Source organism: Cyrtonyx montezumae, unplaced genomic scaffold (assembly GCF_038088225.1).
Source record: "Cyrtonyx montezumae isolate F1298 unplaced genomic scaffold, pur_monq_1.0 scaffold_4, whole genome shotgun sequence".
NCBI classification, from domain to species: Eukaryota; Metazoa; Chordata; class Aves; order Galliformes; family Odontophoridae; genus Cyrtonyx; species Cyrtonyx montezumae.
Genome location: NW_027072045.1, coordinates 30,668,369 through 30,692,781, shown reverse-complemented (window position 1 = coordinate 30,692,781; position 24,413 = coordinate 30,668,369). Strand labels below are relative to the sequence as shown.

The 24,413-nt window shown below is 39.3% G+C and overlaps 1 protein-coding gene across 1 annotated transcript in view; it reads left to right on the top strand.

Annotated features, from left to right (window-relative positions):
* The window catches only part of ZCCHC24 (zinc finger CCHC-type containing 24), a 103,324-nt gene extending 79,292 nt beyond the window's left edge, over window positions 1–24,032 (top strand). Inside the window, exons 3-4 of the mRNA XM_065746700.1 lie at window positions 11,687–11,851; window positions 22,360–24,032. Coding sequence (XP_065602772.1) covers window positions 11,687–11,851; window positions 22,360–22,473 — 279 coding nt within the window. The 3' untranslated portion in view covers window positions 22,474–24,032. The remainder of the gene's footprint in view (window positions 1–11,686; window positions 11,852–22,359) is intronic.
* Window positions 24,033–24,413: the final 381 nt, after the last annotated feature.

The window sequence follows — 24,413 nt, the reverse complement described above, 5'->3', positions numbered from 1 at the left end:
CTGAATGAGCACAGTGGAAAATGCAAATACAACTGTAGAAACAGAATCGTCTGGGAAGGGTGGAAAAAATTAAGAGATGCAGATCTGAATGGTATAATTGCAGTCTTCACACCAAAGAATGTTATTTTTTGAGTCACCTGAAGCATAGATGTATACACCTAGCTCTTTCTGCAAACCATTGTGATTGAAACTGAGACTTTTCCAATTCCTTTGAATTAAGGTAAAAACCTGTCCTGTCATAATAGAGTGACTGAGCCTACAATAGAAGAAAACTCAAGCAAGGACTCCCTCCCAGGCAACTGCATGTGTGTAGTAGCCCAAAGCAAAATAAGAAAGCAAGTGAGGTGCCCAAGTGATGTCACGCACATGAAGTAGGACAGGTAGCTGGGATTTGAGGGCTCTTAAGGTGTACAAACTTCCACATGGACACTGTGGGCAGGAGAGATAGGTTACTAAAACTTAATTCTGTGCAACTTGCTCATATAATTAGGAGGAATATTTCTAGAGAAAAGACATTGCAACAAGGAAAAAAAAATCTATTTCACATTACTTATTAAGCATAGTAAACTTTTATGCAGTTCAGTTATCAGCAGCTGAAATCTTGTTTCACATTTGGGCATGCATAGTAAAACCAGACTCAAGAAGTATGCTGTAATTTAAAGCAGGCCAACAGATTCAACTGGTGTTTCTGCATGTCATCTTAGGGATGACAGCGTGGTGAGGAGGGAAGGTGAAGGGAAGGGGGCTGAGGTGGAGAAAGGGAGGGAGGTTGCTCATCTGGTCTTTATTTCCTTTCCCTGTTTCTTAATATTTCAAGCAAAAGGCCCATTCCAGCTACAAGCAATGACACTCTTGCTATGGTATTTCATCTCGGAGAAGGACAGGCCACAGCCGACTGAGCATGTTAATGTCCTGGGAGCCACCACCACGCTGCTTTGGGGTGGGGAGGTTAGAGAAGATGCAGACCATTGTTTTTGTTGCAATGGGAAGGTTTCTAAAAAAGTTGCATATTTTATCTTTTGCATAAACAGTTTCCTAGCTAGAAATCCTTGTAGTAGCTTGCCTTACCATGTAGTTTCTATGTACTTTTTAAAGTGATGCATCAGTGGAGATGTCACCTGGAGTTAACAGAAAATGTCATTTCTGAATATGTTAACCAAGCTGGTTGTAGGGAAAACAAAATAGATGAAAGAGAAAACATCTGTTGAGCAGAACTTTTTTTAAAAGAATTGGCTCAGGATGTAAGGTCAGGTTCAGTGGTAACAGGCCTATGGCAACCCTTGCTCTAAACCCAAAATGAGACTAGTGCAATTCAGATTCCTGTTCACCACTGTAGCAACAAACATTAATTATGCTCTCACAACATGAACTATGCTAGTACTGTCTGTACTCTAGATGAAGAATTGAAGCACGAAGATCAAGTAACTTGTCTGCAAACTTGCACAGAGTCTATAGTTGAGCCAGAAATTAAACCCAGGCTTACAGAGGCCCAAGCTCATGCCTTAACCACAAGGCTGCATTCTTTTCCTCATGACTCCAGCTCTCCTGCTGGATTTTTCTTACTTCATCGATACCCATTCTTATGTAGGTGCAGAATATGCCATGAATCAGGTCCCAAATCCTTCAGGATTTGGTGGGTAGTTAAAAAGAGCCTGTCTCTTTCAGAGCAAGAGGAAGGAAGAAGGCAGAGTTCTTCTAGAAACATCCTTTCCACTGAAACTTGTCCTTATCATCTTAACAATATTTCCTCTGCTTTCCAAGAGTTGTTTTGAAGAGATAAAAACTTTACAGGAGCAAAAGCATTTCTAATTCAGACTAAAATAAATCCATCGCTGTTATGATTCATACGCATATGAAGGGAACAAGAAAAGACAAGTGTTATCTCTTGAGAGGGTGCAAAAAGTAGTGTAAAGACAAACCACAGCAAAGTAAGCAGCTTCCTGAGTGGTAAACCCACTAGTCTCATTTTATAGTGCATTGTTCAAGAAGACAGAATTAAAATGTTCTTTGCTTCTCGTTCTCCTCTTTGCCTCATTTATTTTCCCAGTGTAATAATAATACCTTCGCTGCACACCCCAGCCCAGCCTGCAAGGAGCGAACTGCTTGTCCTTCTGCCACTGCTCAGGACACAGATTGTTTGGGAAATTGGATAGGAACTTGATATGCTTATTTAAAATTTCTCTAAAGGATATTTTAGTATCTGTCATATTGTGTTCGCATTTTCGTGGGATACAAATTTGTTAGAAGTAAAATAGGTACTGTTTTGGGATGATACAGTTTTGTTTGGAAACTGGAAAAAAGTTAATGTTATTTTTAGATTTATGAACGATGACAAAGCTTCTAGTTGAAATAAATTCATTATTTATTGTAACTCCATAATGTAGTATAATTAATGTCATCTGAGTTCTACAAATCATTCTGCCTCAGAGGAAAAAAGCAGCCGTCTCTCCTAACATCCCTGGAGATTAGCTAACTTTGTTTCTAATGAACCAGCAAAAGGTTGCAGTTTTCCAAGATGAGGTTACTCCTTAAGATCTCTGTGGTATTGAAGCCCCTCCCAACTACCTCACAGACCAACAGAGGAAAGCCACAACACTACCAGATTTGCAAAATAAAGACGCCAAAAGATGTGGATAGTCATAAAGCAAGATTTTACAGTTATAAGAGCAGAGGAAACCACCTCCCATCAGCACATACAGTTCTCTTAACTCCTTAAACAGGTCCATCCCTACTCCCCCGTGTAAATTAACACCAAAGCTATGTAAAGCCACTCCACTATGAGTTTAGGCTACAGTACTTCATAAAGAATAAGGACTAAATACGTTTGCCAAGAAACTAAGGAGGGAAGTTGCCAAGTCTTCAATTAAGTTTCCTGCACTGTTTTCACAAGCAGTACAGAGAGTAAAGGTAACATTCATTCTGCAAGCATTTGTATGTGAAAAAGTCTCATTCTCAGCTAAGTCTGAAACAGGAAGCAATTGAACATGATCACCACATTATTAGAAAAATGACCTATTCAGATCCTCTTCTAAAAGTTTGCTTCTACCAAGTAGTAGCAACCAATCTATCCTGAACAATCTGTTCATCCATTTCCTTCAGGTGGACAATTAATAACACTACAATATCTAAAGGAGAGCTACAGCTACATATCAACAGTATCATTCAGTCCAAGTATTCTCTTCAGGCAAAGGCTTTTCATAAGCACATCTCAGAACATTTACAAAGCATAGAGCTTCCTCATTTTGAACAGGGCTTCAAAAGCACCTACCAAAAATAAAAATAAAATTACCTCCAGTGACAGGTCTTCCCATCTGTTTTGCCTCTGGAAGGGTCCCACAGCTTATGAGGAAAGGCAGAGGGGCCACTAGGCCTACCCTATTGCTTTTTAAAGGGCAGAAGATAGTCATCTCTAGGCATGTCAGCTCATCATTAGAGAAGTGCCCCAGCTGTGTCACATTAACCTTGGGAGAAATCCAAAACTCACATGAAGCTATCCAAGGTGGACCAATTAAACAGCTTCTACAGGAACACAAACGCATGGAAAAAGTAAAGCCTGATCATAGCAAGGGTGTGACTCTTACTGCTCCAAAATTCTGTTTTCAACTACTGAAAAAAATGCTAACATTTTTAACATAGTATGTTAGCAGAGGAGAAAGCGGAGAGAAGAAGTGAGGAGGAGGATATTGTTGTTGTATGTTTTCAAGCAACAGAGGAAGAGGGACAAAAGAATCTACACATCAGGAAACTATTAAAATGAATACATTCCTAGTTTCTTCATAATTAATTCAATGTGGCCAATTTTGTATCAGAGAAGGGGAAAGAGAGATTTCAACCACTTCCTTTTATCTCAAGCTGTTTGGAAGAATGCAGTCTTGTAACACTGAAAAGAAGTGCCTCATTGCATCCCAGCATGTGAGTGCAATTTTAACTCTTCCACATGCTTAATTTGATATGCAAATTCCATTTTCTATACGACATACAAGACTTAAATTACAAAGCAGAGACTCAGCTTCATTTAGGCACTATTAATTCCCCAGCCATCAGCCCTTATTTATTCTTTACTTTTTATTTCATTGATACATTGGAAAAAAACTAGTTTTCACAGTGGACAAAATTCCCTATGAGAATTTTTTTCTGGTATGTTTGCTTCCTTGTGTATTTTAACATTTGGTTCACATTTTGACTGTTATCTTCATACACACAAGAGCCAGAGATCTATTTTTTCACTATTCTTGAAATTCTAGGATCTGGGTTAGTTACGCAATACTTTCAATAGTAGATTCACTGAGCAGCTATTTATATGCTCAAGTAATTCCATTGTTTTCAAGGTCCTAAGGGAAAAACTGTATTAAAACTGTGATTGGCTGCAAGTACAGATAGTCAGTTTGGGAGATCTTTCAGTCATTCAGCAAGCAAAGAGTAGCATGCACAGCTAAAATAAGTCTTGGAAGTACAGTTAACAGTGATAATTATCTGCAGTTTTCCACAGTGGAAAACTGGGGTAGGGTTAGTTGAGATCCATAGGTCTTTACCAAATGCATTGAGCACATTGTAGTTGCCTGTTGCTCTGTATATAATATGTTCTTATAGCCGAGTTTCAGATTCTAAAGCATATAAAATTCATGTGAATATTTAGCAAAAAATTCTGCAGTTAGTTAGAATTATGAATGCAACAGGAGATTTATTTTTTATTAAGACTCCAAAAAGAGGATTCATCTATATGTAATATTTATATGCAATAACTATGAACCCTAACTTTCTTCTACTAAAAAGACTGAGCAAAAGTATTGTTTGCATAGTATGTTATATAAACACTTAGATATGCTCCAGTACCATATGTAGTACAAGGGCTTCTACAAAGATAATGCCTCCTATTTTATGACATTGGCCCACAATGTAAGAGGCACATCTTGGTGGTATGGTAGTAGAAGATAAACCTCTCCACCAATATTCTATTTTGTTGCCATGTGACAGGTGGCGGCAGAGGGGCAGTCTGACAGAATGCCATCTGACATGGAAGTAGATAAGAAGCAAAAGTATGCTACTGAATTCCTCCATGTGGAATAAATGGCACCCACTGACATTCATTGATGCTTGCTGAATATTTCCAGAGACCAAACTGTGGGTGCAGGCACAGCAAGGTGGCGGGAGGTGCATTTCAGCAGTTGCAATGGTGACAGGGAGACATTTCCACTGGGGCATATTTTTCTGAGCACAGCATGGAGGTTCTTGTTCATGTCTGGCAAAACACGCATAGTTCATGGTGGTGACTATGTTGATAAATAGTGTTATATAGCTGAGAATTTGTGTCATTGTGCTCTTTGTTATCTGTAGCTTCCATGGAATAAGTAGGAGGCATTACTTCTGGAGCAGTCTACATACAAAGTGATTATATAATGTTGCAAAAAGCGTAGAAAGTTGGGGAAATCCTCCACCTCACAAAAGAAGTCCCGAGGCACATTCTGATTACATAGCCCGAAATTCACAACATTATTCAGTGTTTGGTAATTGACAGATCAGATAAGTAACTATTTTTTGTCAGGTCTGCAGGTACTGTGCTTCAAAATGACTTAAATAAAAGTGTATTATGCATCTTCAGCCCAAGTGTGGTTGCAATAATCAGCTCAACTAAGCATTTGGTAGCAGAAGAAAGGATTTGTCCAAAAGCATTGCTAGCATTCTGAAAAACCCGCATAACTGGATTTTGATGTACATGTTTGTGAACCCGGCTTCTTGGATTTTTAAATGCTGATTGGCATGTCTGTGTGAATCATGCCTACTGCTTTAATCATCAATGAGTATGTTGTTAATAACACATAGTGCCAAATCGTACCCTTGGTTTATCATTGCAGGAGTGAGATCAAAGTCGATCCTATATTGACAACGCTGATTTTCCAAAGCTAGCAAAAGATACATACTCATACACTAAAATTACATATGTAAAATTGTTTTCCTGCAGTTTCAAAGTATACGTGTAAAAAGTTCATCAACACAGCTTAATCGATATACTCTTAAATGTTTCCCCAGAAAAGTAAGGCTTAGAGAATGAATGTATTTGTGGTAAGATACTTGTTCAAGTCAAATAAAAATGAATGTTATTTTTGTCTGTGCACTACACAAACTTGAGTCTTTTAACGCTCTATTCCTGGAGAACTGCATTTCTGAACACTACCCTGACAGAAAGACACTGACTACATGGAACCACATCCTAGAAAAACATAATTAATGAAGAGGGAATATTGCCAGAAAAGATTATCAAAATATCTAAACATGTCTCTCTCAGCTGGCAGAGAAACAGTCTGGAGAGAAGGTGTTAGGTATATGAGGAGTCTAAATGATTCTAGAAGCATCAAAACCAAAAAAGCAGAGGAATGTAATTATGCTTAGTAGAGATACAGGTAGGCAGGTGAAATGAAGGAAGGAGAAATGCTAGTATACACATTAAGCTGTGAAAATGTTCTCTGTGAAGGTGACCAAATAGACTATTAGCAAGAGCACAATATTTGGTGACCCTTGGAGCAACAAACAGGGAGACATACAGTCTAAGCAGTCTGAACCTCTTTCTAATTTTGTGTTTCTTTATGAGGTCAGGCATCAGCAGCTCACCATCTCCTTTTCCTCAGCTCAGCACACTGGCAGTGAGCAGGAAAGTGACAGTAAGCATGCTGCTCCAGAGAAGGAGTGGTAAAAAATCCTCCAAATTTTATCAGATGACAGTCTGTAATTGTTTTATTATTGGGAACCTCAGTACAAAGCCATCTCCTGCCTTGATTAAATTTTGAGAGCAGAGCTGTTATGCATACAAGAAAAGAAATCAGATTATTGACAGCAACGGGTGAACTTTGACTGCAGCAAAGACTGAGCCTGTTTCTATGAATGCACTGGTTTAAGTAACTGATTCTTCCAGTGATGGCAGGAGCCATATAGCAGCCTCTCACTCAGAACATGAAGTAGCCCCAGGCCTTGTGACATGTCAAACCCCTTGGAAAATCCTAGTCAAAATACATACTAACCTCCTCAGTTAGGTTATACAAACAAGTTTGCAAGTTTATTTTTCAGTCATGTCTTGCTGAGATATGATTTTGTTTGTCATAAACCCTTAGTTTAGTTATCTGTTATATCTAGAAACTCAATAAAAGCTATTTTTTTCATTAATTAAATAGAAGCTTTTAATAGTAACGCTGTAATGAAGAGTCTCCCTTTAACCTGCCAATTCTCATCATATCACTAATACCCAAATTATACCAGGGTTGAGAAGGTCGAAATAAAGAATGAATTTGGTTTCTGTATTCTCAAATCTTATTCTTATATTGTGCATAGCAATTAAAGATATAGCTACAACAATTAAATACCTCAGAAGTCTTCAGAGCCACACACCAGCAGTATCATACACCAGCAAAATGGATTATAGGCAGCAAGCAGAACAATAGAAGATATATTGGAATTCATTTCCTGAACACACAGCCTCTGCATTGGTCCAGGTTTCACACTGAATTTCAAATTTAAATTATTTCAGAGGTCAGGAAAGACAAAGGAATAATGCTGATTAATCGATAGATTCATTTTGTGTCTCTTTTTGCCATTACTTCTGCTGAAGACTTCTACTTGTAATCAAGTGTATCTTCATTCCCTACACAGCCTACACAGAGATAAGTTAAGGTCAGAGTACTGAAGCAACTTTTCTAATGCTCTACAGAAGGAGAGGTGCCAAGACACTTCACGTGTCAAATCAGTCGTCATACTTTCCTTTTATGATTGAGAATTTGGGGTATCCTGTGCCACCATCATTTTGTTTCCCAAAATTGTTGGCAGAGCAATGTAAAAGGTGAGCACTATAAGAACTTTAGTAACGCTGTCTCCTAGTTTTGCTGACTTAAAATTGACTGTCAGAAAGCTCACATTTCAAAATACAGCTCCAGCCCTCCCACTCCTGCAAAACACATGGGAGAAGGCAGTACACTGAGCTATTGTTTTTTTGTTCTTGCTTTTCTGCTCTGTTGAAGCATCCGTATAAGCAGATCCTTACAGTGTTCTTCTAGGAAGGGGACCCACCTACCAGTGTCATGCTGACTTCATCGTCCTCCTGTGTTGTATACCTTTCAGCTGTGCAACACAAACCCAGGGGAAGATGAAGGAAAGAAGAGTATTAACAAACAGAATCTCTGCATTTCACTTTGAAGGAGATCTTTGCAAGCTGTTGTTTATAACCAATCTAGTTCTAAGCTGGACATGTGGAGGGTTTTGTTTTGTTTTGTTTTTTGCTGACTCTGCAAACTGATACTTTGAGAGAATTGTTTGGGGAAAGCAGAGTCCTTTATTATGGCCATTACTGCCAAGTGATTTGGCAGATTCCTCCATGGATGCATAGTCCAATAGGTTGTGTTAGCTGGTTCAGCTGGCCAGTTACCAACAGAAAAGCTCAACTTGAATAGTTTTAAAATCTTATTATAGCCAATTTGTGGTCTTAGCTGAAGAAAGGAGGAAGATTAAAAATATAGGTACCATGAAGATGGTATCATTTTTCCAGGCCTTTTGTCTGGAAGATTGAGATGATGCATCTCTATCTAATGAATCCAAGGGCAAGACCTTTCCATTTGTCTGGCTGCTGTGGACAGAGGGCCTCAGAAGGGCTTTTGCAATATCTACGTGCTTCCCAAATTCAGGGGCAGACACAGTCTCCTTTAGACTCATCACTGAGACCAGCCCAAGACTGCCTTCATTTTCCCATATGTGCAATTCAGCTGCACTGCTGGTGAAGACACAGGCACTAAGAAAAGCTCGCAGGTCTAGACCTCTCAGGCCACTAGCTTATCATCCGGGTTGTGCCTTCTACCAGAAACTGTCACATCTGTTTTGTGTGGACCTGAAGGATGGAGGGAGTTGGAGAGTTGCTTTCACTGTTTTCAGTGATTCCAAATGGCATTTCTTGCTAGAGAAAATGAGTTTGTTTCTTTGAGCATCCAAATTCCCTGTCAAACACAATTTGGGAAACTGAGGATATGAGAAAATAAAATGTGTTAGGGCAAAGTATAAACATCCATAAAACAGAATAGTGAAACACCTACAGAGAATGTTGAAGTTTTGCCAGCAAACTAATTAAAGTCACTGAATGAGGAGAAAGGTGTGACAGCTGAAAAGTTGAAGTAAAAATAAATCAGAAGTTTAGTTAAGCAATTATAACAGGAAATTACCTCTGGAGTTCTGTCTCCTGACTTCTTTTCCTGGTTCTGCTTCCCACTTACTGTGCAAGTGAGAGAAGTAACTTCTCGTCTGGCAAGCCTGGCTATACACACAGAGGACATCACAGACAAGCACCCCCAGTGCCCTGTGATGAGTTTGGGAGGGCACAGCATCTCTGCTCTGTCTCTGCAGACAGCTGCCTCAGCTGCAGAAACCTGTCCTTCCCAGCCTGCTCCAGGCAGCTGCCTCAGAGCTGCCCTGCCTGCAGAGCATGGCTAGCTAATGTATTACCTGGGGAATCTGATGCTTTGATGCTGTTTATGGTTGGCACCGCATACTACAGTGGAAGTGTTACGTTCAAATACTGTTTATAAACATGCGTAGGACTTCTCAGACATGCTCTGTCTCCAAAGTCTGTGCTATTGCTTTTGGCAATAACATGCTCGGTGACCTGTACTTTTTCTGAAAAGACTGCTGCTTAGAAGGGGTAATGGGGTTGCTTTCCCAGCTTTGACCACAGGAAGAGTTTAAGTACCATGTTGCCGAAACAGAACTTGAAACAACTGTTCAATAGCAGAGCCTCAGTCAAATCTACAAACAAAGCAATCCATGATGCTTCAGGAGGAGGGGAAGCATCTCACAATCATGGACACTCTCTGTACACAGGATTTCTATTCAGTTCCATGAGAGCATGTGGCTTACTCTGACGTGAGCTGTGCAACACATTCCTCAGAGGAGTGCCAAATTAAGTGACCTGAATAAGGATGACTCCATAAACTGACATTTTCCTGCCCTACATTCAATTGCAATCTTCCATCTTTATCAAGGGACATCATGGATTGGAGGATTAAACCCTGGATGCCTGCCAGCACTCATTTTGGCATGAAAGTCCAAATGCTTCTCAGTATAATGAGCACATTTTTGTGCAATACTACTGAAAATGCATGTCTTACCATCAGCTTCACCTCCACTATGAGTCAGAACACTACAGTGGCACATAAGGTCATGAAAAACTATTAGAAGTGTTTGCCAATTTGTGCTACCATGTCTGATGTTTTGAAGAATAATTATGATGAGGAATAAGCACAAAAAATGCAGAAAATGCTGTTCACTGACACTAATAATAATAATAATAATAATAATAATAATAATAATAATAATAATAATAATAGAGCTGGAGTGCCAGAGAAGGTTTGGGGTGCCCCCTGCTTGTCCTCCATTGACAAGGGTGCAGGGTTCAGTGCATGATGCTCTGTTCCCACGCAACACCGGAGGTAGAACAGTGAACACAACCAGCCACAGGAACTGGAGTCCCACTGTGCCTGCCAAGCTCAGGTCTTCTGCCAACCACCTGCTTTTCCAACCCGTGTTTTCACATTGAAAGTAATTTGGATCTACACACTGAGAAATCGTACAAGCTCCTGAAACAAAACAACCCCTTTCCCAGCACGACGGGCCATTTAACTTTTGTAAACTTAATCTGGGAACTTTAAAAAAAATGCCCCAGCAGCATGACATATGAACAAATAACAAAGCATCCTTTGATAGGTGATCGTACCATCCTGCCACAGCACAGGGGAAGTCTCTCCCTCTAGGCAACAACAAACAAATTACAGTGAATATGCAGGCAGCATTTCAACATCTGCTAGAGTTTCTGGGAAAAGAGCTTTATGCACACAGCTCATCTCAGGACAGCTGTATGTAATACTCATCATCACTTTAAAGTATTAGCATGTTACGTATATTGCTATACAACATAATTTGACTGTTTCAAAGAAGTAAAAGCTATTACATGAGGTCATTGCCTGCTCTAATAACTTCCCTGGGTAAACAGGCTTTCTTTAGGCAACATTCAATGTTTTGATATCTCAGCAGTTCCTTACATTTGGAAATCCTTTCCTGTTTCCTTCAAAACAGAAGATCAGTGAAACACTGTTTACAATGAGCAGAAATGCTAATGAAGTTCATGAAATTAATGATTTCCTTTAATCAAAATAATGTCTTCCCTTCATATTCAAACTCAGTTGACATCCACAGCCACACATTACTGTTATCACCTGCATTTCAATATGTAGAGGCCATGTAATTCTTACTTACTTGAAAGCTTCCCTTGGGGAAGAGACAAGGACCCAGCTGCAAAAGCCTACTGAGCTACTTCTCCAAATGCTATATGTAATCATAACAATACTTATTCAATATAAGATTTGATTACGATGAAATTCATATTAAAAATATTCATTGCAAAAAGTGCACAAAAATTCTAAATGCTGAGTTCAGCGCCAGAAGTGTTGCAAGCATTCTTGAATTTTTGTATACGTCTCAGAAGTACCTCTTTGAACTTAAACTTGAACGCCAACATATGAACTATTCATTAAAGTATGACCTTCGTGCTGCCTATCTCCAGTATCTTTTGCTCACAGTTCCCTATACAAAGACCTTTTGTTACTAAACTTCCTTGAAAGTGTGTTGATCACTCATTGCTACTAATTTTTTGGGTTTTTTTTAGGCTCGTCCCAAGGGAGAAGGCCTGACCCCATACCAGGGCAAGAAACGCTGCTTTGGTGAATATAAGTGCCCCAAATGCAAGAGAAAATGGATGAGCGGAAACTCTTGGGCTAACATGGGACAGGAGTGCATCAAGTGCCACATTAATGTTTATCCTCACAAACAGGTAGGAGAAGCACTAACCTGATGTTATACAGTCTTGGAACTTGGAATTCTCTTGAATTTGTGATGTGTGGCTGTGACCTAAGCAGGACTTGGCATGGACTACAGCATGCTACAAAATAAAATTAAAATAATAATTAAAAAGAAAACACAATTTTTCACAAGTGAACTGCTGATCTCAGAATCCCAGGGAAGTGAACTACTAGTTTTGTAGAATTTGAACACTGTGTCAGTAGAAATACTTCCAAAACAAAAACTTTACTTATCTTTATAATAAAACAGATTTTGGAACCTTATAATCTGAGAGGGAGACATTAGATAATAGAGAAAACAAGTTCAGCAGTAGCAATGGGCCTTCTGACGCTTAACAACTCTCTTAATATTTATACCAATTAGCTGTTTTATTGCACTGGTGTCAGTCAAATCATTTCCAAAGTACAATTCTTTTTATCATCCATTTAAATAAGATTGGACTTGGATGGGGATTTATATATTTGTAAATACGTAGTACTATCAATAAAATAGAAGAAATACTGAGGACTCCTACTCAGTAAATAACTGAGTTAAACAGTAAACCAAGACAGCCCATGTAAAAAGACATTTCTTGTTTTCTGCAGTACTTGATGGTGACCAAGCAAGGAACTTCAAGAGAAAACCTCTTAATAAGCTGAAACAGTCAAGTATAAATAGTAGCTCTAGTACGAAATCCGTATCTGCAAACCATAGTCTTCCTTCCTGCCCCTTGTGGAGTGCAGTTGCATTTGGTCCTTGAAGTAATCTCCTGCATTTCCAGCCCTCTATATTTGTAATTTACAATGGGAAGACTTGTTTGTACTCTGTCAGAAGTGGCTGCAAACCATTATCTAATACAGTCGTAGTTAATGGGATACAGATCAACTGCTCAGAACAACTAAGCTCATACTCCTCATTTTGCTAACAAACCAGGCTACAGACTGATTTTGTTGAAGTTGGATTTTCACACAGAAAGTAATTTTCCACAACTCCACAAAAATATAAAAAAATTTGTTTTAGCCAGTATATACTACAAAACACGTAGAGTATCTCCCATACAAGGAAAGGCTGAGCAAACTAGGTCTGTTCAGCCTTGAGAAAAGAAGACTCGGAGGTGATCTTAGTAATGTTTATAAATATCTTAAGTGTGGGAGTCAAAGAGACATGGCCAACTTCTTTCAGTAGACTGTGGGAAAAAGACAATGGGAAATGGCCATAAACTTGAGCATGGGAAGTTCCTCACCAATATGTGAAGGAACTTCTTCTCAGTAAGGGTGACAGAGTGCTGGAACAGGCTGCCCAGAGAGGTTGTGGATTGTCCTCTTTTGGAGATATTCAGGACCTGCCTGGATACCTGCCTGTGTAGCCTGCTGCAGAGGGCCTGCTTTGCAGCAGAGGTTGGACTTGATAAGGTCCCTTCCAATCCTTAAATTTCTGTGATTCTGTGAAAACTTGCTTTGCATAATCAGAAAGGGACCATTGCAGGCTCTCTTCTAGGGAATGATTTTACAACTGCAACAGCTATTGGAGCAACACTTAGGATTTAATGCTGTCTATTTCAGTATAGTCAAAAGGGAGACATCTGTGAGTGCATCTGTCTTAAGCCACAAAGCACTTTTCTTCAAGATGACTAATACTGAGAAAATACAAGAAGCATCATGGAAAAAATTAAGTGTGATTTTGCAATATTGCTGTAAATTGTTATGAATGAAGTAAGTGGGAATTATTTTAAGAATTTGGGGGTATGATTTGCTAGAGGGAGTTCATCCTAGCTGAATCTCAGCAATAAATAAAACTCTGCATGGGTCAAGTTACCTGCTGCCCACTCATAACAGGTGCTCAAAGCACAGATGGATTATTTGGAAGGACTTGCAATAGATGAAAAGGACATTCCATTGGGAGCCTTAGGTGTCTCATTAGCTAGCTAAGTGCCTGTAAAATAAGAAAAACTTTCCATGGGCTCATAAGGAACACTTCATACCATTTCATGTGATTTTGGGGAGAAGTGTGTTAATAAAAAAAAATAAAAAAATTCTGAGTAATATTGTTATTATGTTATGATGAGAAGACAGAAGTACTTAAATTCATTGCAACAAGTCACAGTGGAGAAACAAGCTTATTAAGATTATCCTATCCAGGAAAATTTAATCAACTGTATTTCTTCTTTTTATACATGTGCATATTCATCTAATTCTAAGGGTGAGATTTGGCTCAGTTTCTATGGTAATTCTACATTCCTATATTCAGCTAAAACATCTCCTTGAAGCTATATAAATCAGAGTTTTTGAAACCTGACACATTTGTGGCAGAAGACTTGCTTTAGCCTTGACCCACCTAATTCACTATGAGATGACAGTTTTTTGTGGGGTTATTTGTTCATTTAAATATCATGGGACTATTTCTGCTGTAGGATGAACTAATGAATGCCCAAGTCAGTGAATATCACTGTTTCTGCCGGTAGTTCAGATGATGTGATCCATTCCCCATGTTTCTAGGTTAACACTACTAATTCCAAATCTGACAACAAGAGGTTATATTTAGAAACGTAAACAAAGTGATGAGACACTAGTTTAAAGCTTCAGAAGTCTCTGATTTCTTGCTCCTGTTTAGACACCTTGCTTAGACAACTGCACTGAAATCCAAGCTGAGCATTTATCACGTGTGGAAGTAGAGTCTTGACGGTGAGAGAAATTACAAGACCACTGATTTACAATTCAAGTTTATAAATATTTACTTTGTTCTTCTAAATAACCTCCATCATTTTTGTTAGTGTTCAAAGAGTCACAAGAACTTGTTCAAGAAGTATCCCATCCACAAGAGATATTGTATACTGGGGAGTAAGAACATTGTGTAGTAAAGAAGGTTTGCGAGCAGTCCCTTGGGGTGAGCTGCCCCTCATGGCAAGGATGGAGGAGTCTGTGATATGCATAGTGCTGACATAAAAGACTGTGTGGAAGAGTCCACAGTGCTTCTTCCTTAGAACTATGTATATGAACAATCACAGCACGTGCACCGCAGGTTTACACAGCTGACTTCCATCACCACATCATCCCCTAAAACCATAATCCACATGTCTATGTCTGATTAGTGGGTGCTGGTGTTAGGTGAGATCTTCAAGTCTGGCCTATTCATTTCAGCTAGGCTCCCAGATGTAAAGAACATGCAGTCAGTCACTGGTGCTTTTTCCACTAAATCCAAACTTTCAGATAGAAAGGTTTCTCATTCTGTTCGTTCTCATCTTGCCTTACCTCTCTCTAATTCCATATCTCAGTTTTAATATTACTATTCATTCTATTCTTTTTCATTCTTCCAGTGCCTTGTACTTCTAACTAAACATACCATCTATAGCCAGACAGTAAAGAAAGTACAAGTTCATGGACAGAGCCACTAGAAAATGAGAGCTAACTTAGGCTGCATCCAGCCCCACACTGGACTCTAAACATATCTCAATATGTGTCTGTGGGGTGTTGTTCTGCCCCTTTTTTAAAATACACTGAACTCAATCAGCAGCGCCTTTATGCTAATTCTATGTATTTTATAAAAGCATAGTGATTGATTGTTCCAATTAAGAAGTCCAGTGTTTTGAGTTTGAATGTTAAAGCACAGACACATATTGTGGATGTAAGATTTGTTTGTAGTTATAATGAACTATCTACACTCCCTTAGCATTTGCTGTATACATTTCTTGCTTTTTCATCATTTTCATTACTCTGTTGACATCTACCAAAGGAGAGTTCTCATTCATGAACAGAGTTCCTATGAATTTATAAACAAACACTTCTTTTCCCCTCTCAAGGCATCAATGGAATTTCTTAGTTAATTCTGTGCTCTTAATGACTATATTATAAGGACATAGTACTTCCACTCATCTGGATCTTCCATTGCATATCTTTTTCAGCTTATCATTATAAAGATTCTGTCTTTCCCTATAAGCTTTTTTTTTTTTACACTCAGTACCTATACAGATAAAACTCCATTCAAGAAATAAATTAATATTGCTGTTTTGTAATGTATTTTCACTGCATTTACCATACTACATGATGTGATAATAGTACAAGTAATTCGTAAGTGGATGCAAATGTTTTTCTAAATTTAAATTAACAAAATCCAGATGAACTGGCCAGACAGAAGTTTAACCTCCATTCTACTTCAGACAGTATGTCTTCTAGCAGAATAAAATGTTTCTTCTCCAAAAGAATCTGGTCAATATACCCCCTCTGCAATGTGTTTTAACTCAACATCTTTTTCTAACTCCTTACCCTACAATTTGGTAAACAACTTGTGCTTTTTTTCTTTTTCTCCATCTGTTAGGTCACAATAATATCTTTAACATTATTAGAAGAGGTCATTTTGTCAGCAGATGCTAATCATTGTTACTTCCTCAACTCTAACTAACCTTATGCTCAGTTACAAGAGCCTTCAGAATTACACAAATTACCTACCTGCAAACAGTTCAGACCATGTCTAAAAATATTCAGTTATCACATTTCCCTGGTGAGGGCATATTACAGCATCTCCATTTTCATATATGTATATTGCCTAGAAAAGGTTGGCACAATGATTCTGTCATAAGAACTCACATCAGGTAAGATCTACATTCTCCATTTCACACATCATCCTAGGAAGCAGAGAGTGCTCACAGGAAGGTATGGATCTAGGAGAAGACACAACAACCATCTGCAAGGATAATTTCTCATCCTCCAGTATTGCCAAATGAGCAGCAGTTAAGTCCCCTTACTCTCTCATCCAGTAGTCCAATACCCGTAGAGTCTATTCAGTAACAGAATGCAGTATTCAGAAACAGAATTCAGTAACAGCTACTGAACACCACAACGGCCAGCATTGTGGGTTTTTTTTTAATGTCACCCCTGAATATTGAAGATTAGGATTCTTCTGTCCGATTTAGGAGAAAAAAAATTGAAATTTTTACATTGATTGCTTGATATATGCTGCTGTGAATTGGAAGTTCAATCAATTCCCAGGCTTGCCCTTTTCTCAAGTCATCATCTTCATCTCTTTATTTCATTTTACCCAGACGCTTTCATCCATCTGTGGACTTCACAGTCCTGTTAGGGCTCGTCTACATTGTATTCACAAGGGATGGTTTGAGCCTAAGTTCCATTTAGCTGGCTCAAGCAATAGTATCACAGTACTGCAGACAATAATCTTCACTAGATAGCTGTGGAGTAGCCATTCAAGAACATATGCTGGATCTGTGAATGGCTTCTACAGCTATGCTAAAATCTTGATTACCTATGCATACCTTTTGCTAGAGGCCCCTGGAGATGAGAGCAGCAACACTTCCCTGCCACCTGCTCTTGGTTCCCGGAGGCTTTTTCCTGGAGTGAAAAGAGCCTGTGCCAGTTCCCCACAAGGAAAGTCTCTCAACTCTGTGTTCTTATTCCACATGCCCTATCTGTAAGAATGAGCTTTTAATCTCTCTGGGGCAGGAAAAGTGTTCTCAGCAATTTTACAGCTGTGTATATACTTCAGAGTGCTCTATAAATACAGCTCTAAATCTCTGCATTTGAGAGGGATGGCAGAGCATGCATAATAAGTAATAATGCAAGAGCCTGACTGGCATGTCTTGCCTTACTCCCAACTCTTTCAGAGTGGAAAAATCATGTGGCTTTCATACCTGAGCTCCAAAACTGCTCCAACTTCTCCAAGAAAACTGCATGCATTTTTGTTTTCATGACTAAGTTCCTGTTGGGAATACTTACAGGAATTCCCAAGAACTTGAGTTCAAGTGTTGCTGAGAAACAGGAGAGCAAAGAACTGCCCAGACCAAGTTACTGGATTGCTCTTTCAAAAGAGGTTTCCTGCCTAGTCACATTATCTACCATTAAACATAAAAAGAAGCCTCAGATGGAACTTAATTCTACCTCTTATTATTTCAATAAATTTGCATTCTATAGTTGTTTGTGCTCCTTCTTATACTGCTCCAGCATGGAGCCAGTCCTTTTAGTCTTTCACCAGTGTTCTTGGCATTGTAACAGCCCAGACGCCAAGCTCTGAATTTTCATTTTCTTCCCCTGACCGCTCTAGCAGCAGCATCTGTGCCTGTGGCTGCTTCCTGGCTGGCCTCTTATCAAGACTTCTCCTCTGACTTCATGGCTGACTCCAGGGCTGTTTGTGATGACAGCTGTTGCACTGGTGTAGAACTAGCCATCTGGTGACTGACTTGTCCTCTTGGACATGACTTACTTCCAGCTGTCAGGAATTTATCGCTGCACTGAAAATAATTTGGTATGTAAATACATTCTTCATGTTATCCAAGCGATTACTTCTACAGGCAATGCAGTGATTCCATCATAATTCCCTCATCCAGGTGCAGTTTCTCTTCACTCAGCTTGGGGAGGAATGGCTCTGATCACTCTGAAGCCCAACACACTAATGAACATATTCAGGACTGCAAGTATGATCTCTCCTATTTGGATTTAATCCCTCCCCAGCAGCTGGAGGGGAATCATTACATTTCCACCCTTGTGTGCCCCAGCAGTGGGAAAGCAGGTCACTCCAGACTGCTGCTTCTCTGAATCTGAGAGAGATTTTTGCTGTTCAACTCAGGGTCTCCCTTTCATTCCTAGCTGGCCTGTTCTAGAGGTGTGCTGCTGAGAGAGGCTGCCTGCTCTCACACCTTCATGCCACAGATCTGCAGCCTTCTCATCTCTGCCTTTTTGTTTCACAGCCACACCTGAAGGCTTTGATAGGGTACCTGTTCACGTCATCCAGGCAAGAGAGCAGAGCTGCTCAAGAACACACATGGCTTTTAATCCTTTTTCCCCAGCACGTAATCTTTTAGTGTATTAAAAATTTACACATTCTTGATAGTGTCTGTTCCTTGAGAGAAGCATAGGAGCTAAGGCACTTGAAGATTGTTACCCTTTATCAGTATCCTGCCAGCTGTAGCTGTAGAATCAGTTCTTACACACATATCTAACTTGTCATCTACTCATCTCGTGCTCCATTAAGGCCTGGTGTCACGAGTCCAGAAATTCACTTATACTTGTTTTTCTTGTCTACCAGTGGTACAATCAAGTTGTTCCACTCTAAAGCAGAAAAAATAGAACTTAAAGAAAAAAAAATCAAACTTCTAAATAGAAATAGAAGCACCCATTTTGCTTCCACTAAGAGTAATTTCCCTCAAGGATGTGAGGGAAATTATGACATTTCCACTAATATCTGAGACTTTGTACATGTGAGTTATTTTGAGAATATTCTGTTCTTTATTTTAAAAAAAAAGTTTTTATGGAATGGAGAGTTCGGTCAGTACATGTAGACTGGGGAAGCAATAGTTAACAGTCTAAAGTTAATTTGCAGGACAGGGATTGCTATCTTGATTTAAATCTAGTTCAGTTTTATTTGCCTTGGGCAACGGCTTTAGTCACTGCCACCAAATGCCTTTGTGGTGGAGCTGCATAAGGTCATTTCCAGCCATCAGCTACTAAAAAATGCTTAAGAAAAAGATGCACAAGCTCAAGAAATTGAGAAATGCCCTTCCCCATAGTATTTAAAGAAAGCAGACTCTCAAATCCTGTATGCTTGCATTGAAAAAAAGAAGAAGAAAGAAAGAAAAACTATTAAATTCTCCCTTTAAGAGAAGAAAGAATACCTTTCCCAGAAAAACATAGCAGGATTTTCTGCTCTTTCAGAGGCTGCATTCTAAGGAAAGAAATTGTTCCTTCAGCCAGGCAGCCTGTCCCCTTTCCCAGGCCCTGAGACCGAGTGAGTCTTCCTGCTGTTGGGATCCCAACAGCATAGAGCTGGAGGATTAGATCCTCCCACAGGCTCCTCAGCTATGTGGATCTTCTACTTCTAACCTTCAGCACCCTTCTGGTCAGTAGTTTCCTCTCCACCTTCTGTTTCTACCCCACCAAAACTAGTGAGAGTGGCCCTGGGTCAGCCTCAGCTGCCTGTACCAATGAAATCTAGCATCATCACATGCAGCTCTTCAGCTATCTGACGTCCTGCCTTTTTAGCGTAGCATTAATGTTTCAAGCCTGTAAGGTTACAACTCAAAGGCCTCCACAAGGTTAGAACATTAACAGTGAGAATAGGAGAACAGCTGCTTCCCACAGCGCTTGCAGGAATTTTTGCCTTACAAGAAACACGCAGAGATAAAATGGGACTTCATTTTAGGCACAAACTGTGCAAACCCACCACCATTTTGAGGCTTCAGCCCTCAGCAGAAGCAGAGCCTGGGCCCAGCTCAGCTCCTTCCAGCCAGCCCTTGGAAACCCGGTTTCCTGCCTTCTAACCCCTCTCTCCCCAGCCTCTGTGTCGTAACACGCTGGTAACAATAACATCTCTGAAATCGAAATGCTTTGCGGGCCAAAAAGCTGAGCTCAATCAACGCAGGGGGAAAGCAAACCACGGAGAGCTATTGTTTCTGAAAACAGTCCAAAAACTCTTGGCGCTTCAAGACATTCCCAATGTCCTTTGCACTATTTCCAGGAAAAATGATTCCCAAGGCCATGTGTATTAAAAAAATCTGGCTTATATCAATAAACATGATAACTGCTATATTTTTTTTCTCTTTAATCAGTACACAGCTAGCATGTAGAAGCAATCAGAGCTGAGTCAAATAGCCTGTTTTAAGTGCAGCATTTCAGAGCTCTAAAATTTTCAGTTGACGAGAATAAATTAAAACTTGGAGCTCATAAACCTGGGCATCATCTTTGAGGGAGATTTATGTAATGCAAACTGTTGAAGAAGATTTATGGGCAGATGTTGGTGGAATAGGCTGTAGAAGAGGCATAAAGGCAGTTTTTCTGGCCCAATAAGCTTATTCAACTTGTCTCTGTTGTGGCAGAAGCCCAAAATGCACCAGTCTTTGAATTGCAGGCTCAAAACCAAGATTGCCAGTTCTGATCCATAATCTTCTTTCCTCATCCACAACCAATACAGGCCAAAGCATCCCTTATCCAATAAAGGAAAAGCAACCTACAATTAAACTGTTAACAAGTTTAAACTCAGAAAGTCACACAGCCTCTATCCCATGACAAAGAAAAATTTAGGCAACACGCCGTGGGTAGGAATCCTGACCTGGTAACAAGCCATTGGCAATCACTATGGAATTGCTCCCATAGATTCTTTCTACTAGCTATGCAAACATAATAAACAAGTGTTGCACTTATAATCCAATACAACTGATCTCAGCAAGAAGTTGCAGACATTCTTTTTTAGGAACGGAGTACATTTTGGCTCATTGTAACCACTGAACGCTGGGAATCCCTTCCATTCCATAGAGAGCGAGCAGCTCTTACAAATGTAACATTGTGAGAGAGATTAGAAAAAGCTTCAGAAGGCTCAATACTTCCTATTCACTGAGACTCAGATGGGTGGCTTTGAAATGCACAATTTAAAAATAAATATCCAGGAAACGTAGACAACCAGGCTTACTTTAAGGTTTTAAGGATGAAGTCAGGTCTGTTGTATTTTGGGAAGGTGTGGAAGGATAAATGGCCATAATTTTGTAATTTTTTTTTCATCCTTTCCTTGTTCCAAGAAAGGTAAGCAGTAGTCTACTATCCCTGTGAGAACAGTGAGAAGCTTATGGCTCGTTTTCAGATTTCACACCAAGGTATTGAGAATTTAAATCATTTTCCAGGTACATTCCGAGAAAGCTGAAAAATTATGTTACAGTGTTTTGTTTGTTTGAAACAAACTGTGTGCATTAGCGTTAACGTTCTGCCTCAAAGCTCTATATCACCTCTGTCGATCAGATTTTCCAAACAGCAATTTCCCTACTGCAATATTTAACATTTTCAAAGAGATGGCAAAACTTCTTACATGTCATGGAAAATTAAAGCACGAGGATTACTAAAATCAAAGCAGCTTGGTTCCCTTGTTTAGTTCAATATACTGCCAGTCCTGTGATTGCACAAGTGTTCTTAAACAAGATATCCAAATAATCAGTCAGGTTCAGAACAGGGGTTGTGCTTCACGTTCTTCACTGTTGTTGTTTTGTTTGGTTTTTATTAATAGTTTTGCAGCTGCTCCACTTAAAAAAAAAAAAAAGCATCAGCCTCATAAATATGAGATTGAGACCTTGCTAACCTATGTGATATCTATGCAATTGTAAGACAATTTTCTTGTAGCAGCAGCTAATCTTAGTGATGTTAACCCCTTCTGGCATTCTTGCCAATGGCATTCCCATGCTTGAGGTGTTAATGATTTTGGGATCTGCGTTACTGGAACCAAGGGAATAAACTGCTGTGTAACCACATAAATGTACTCCTCATTCAGGCTTTCATTAGTTTACCTACAGCAAGGTAAACTCCACCTTTATGAAGATCAGCATCGAACACTGTGAGGCCACTTCATGCCACTATGAAGTAAAGAGTTGAAAAAATGTTGTCTATTCAGGACAGCAGGACTTTTGTAACTGCAAGGAGAATGCTCGCTTGAGCACAGAAGTATGTTTAGCATATGCAGTAAAGATTAACAGCAGCGACAAAACCTTGAATCAGTTTTTGTTCCCACCCTTCTCTGCAGAGACCCCTGGAAAAGCCGGACGGCCTGGACGTTTCTGACCAGAGCAAAGAACATCCCCAGCACCTGTGTGAGAAGTGCAAAGTTTTGGGCTACTACTGCCGCCGTGTGCAATAAACCTTCCAAGTGGCCTCTTCCCGTCCCCCTCATCCTTAAAGATCCTCTGACAGCACACGATCAAGAGCAACACAACACATCGAGATAAAAGCTAAAATAATTGCCAATATTGCCTATCTATAACCTAATAGTATGCCTTACCATTAACGGAATGTAACATTTCTCCTGTGTATGCACACACGTGCAACAGGTATTTACAGGACTATGGTGAATTTGTATACATACATATATATGTAAGCTTACATATATATATGTACACGCATATAAGCATTACTGATAGTGTTCACAACAGAACCACAGTTGCAGGTTCTGCTGATTGTTTACACAGACCCTATATCATGGTCAGGTGAAATGAAGCAGTATTCTTTTGACACGATATAACATTCACAAGGACTATATGTGATAAATGGGTTTTGCAGAGGTTAAATAATTGTGGGGCCACTGATTAGAAGCACTCACCCACAACAAAAATACTATTCCTATTGTATGACAAGACAAAGGAACGTTAAACAAGCCATAGCATAAAAGAAGGAAAATAATTGTTTTCCCAGTTGTAGAAAGTCTGAGAGTTTTGTGTTGCTGCTTTCTTGGACTTTTCTATTTGTTAGCATCACATAGGCAGGGCTTAGGCAAAAACATTTTTTGCAGGATGTGGCAAAAAAAAAGTGAATAATTGTTTGAGGGTGTGGTTGTACAGAAAAGGAATGCCATAACGGGACCCATAGAATCAGGAAGGATTCCAAGAGGTTTTTGGAGGAGATAAAACTGGCTTGATTGTTTGACTAACTGATCCTTCTCTTGTCATATAATTCTGCTACGACAGGTTTTGCATGTGTACATGCTATTCATTAGGCTGCAAGCACACTAAATTTACTGTGAATAACGGGGAATAAGAATGCTTATAATTGTTCCCCAAACCAGTAATTGAATGATTAGCCAAACTTACTATTTATAATACTTTTAAAGCCACTTTCTGGAAGTATTTTTATGTCCTGTTTTCTACTGTACAAATTTGTTATAATGTAAAACTTTCTAGCCATAAGGTGTTAAGAGGTATGAAGAACGCTCTGTATAACCTTCCCACTTTTCTGTCTTCCTGAAACACCTATTTACCTTAGGAGAAACGTAGGAGCTATATTTGGTTGTCCCATTTCGGGTGGAACTTTGGGCAGGATCATCCTGTTGCAAAGTACTATCTCATCAGGGATGAGCAGAAAGTACCTCGAGACAGTATCCTGTTTATATGTCTGTATAAGAATACATCAGCATAAGGACAAAACAAGCAATTCACTTGCATTATTCACTGAGAGAACTTACTGGGATAATGGTTTGTGTGTTTTTAGGTTTTGGGTTTTTTAAAAGAAAAAAAAAATCAACAATTTATATTTTTGTGAGGTTTCCTGTAGAGATTGATTTGTGTGAATACTTAGTGGAAATATTTGAAAATCCTAAATAACTTGATGTGAATTCATTCTGTTTTGAGGATTAATTCCACAGTGTTAATACAGAGAGGGTTTTGTGCCAAGTAATACCAAAATATAAATAGTATGTACAGTCAAGCTCTTGTAAAGCAAACTGAAAACTCAGTGAGCATTCCTGTAGGAAATGTGAAGGTCTTTATGAATTTTGTTCTAAGGTGAAACTTTGACCATTACTCTGCTTTGTTCTAAACAGAGCAAAATTGTTTCCACTTATTCTGGTGGTAGGGTAATGAACATATCTCACAAACTGCATTATTTATGTGTAGCCCAAGTGACACAGCCCACTGGTCAGACCAATGAAAAAACCTTGGGTTTAGTTGCTACTGACCATGACAATTGCATTAGCTCCCTGATTCTGGGTAAGTCACGAGATCCTTCTTGGACTTCAGTTCCCTCAGCTGCAGAAGGGGGATAATACTTCAGTGCACCTACCTCACAGCAGTGTTGTGAGGCTTACTC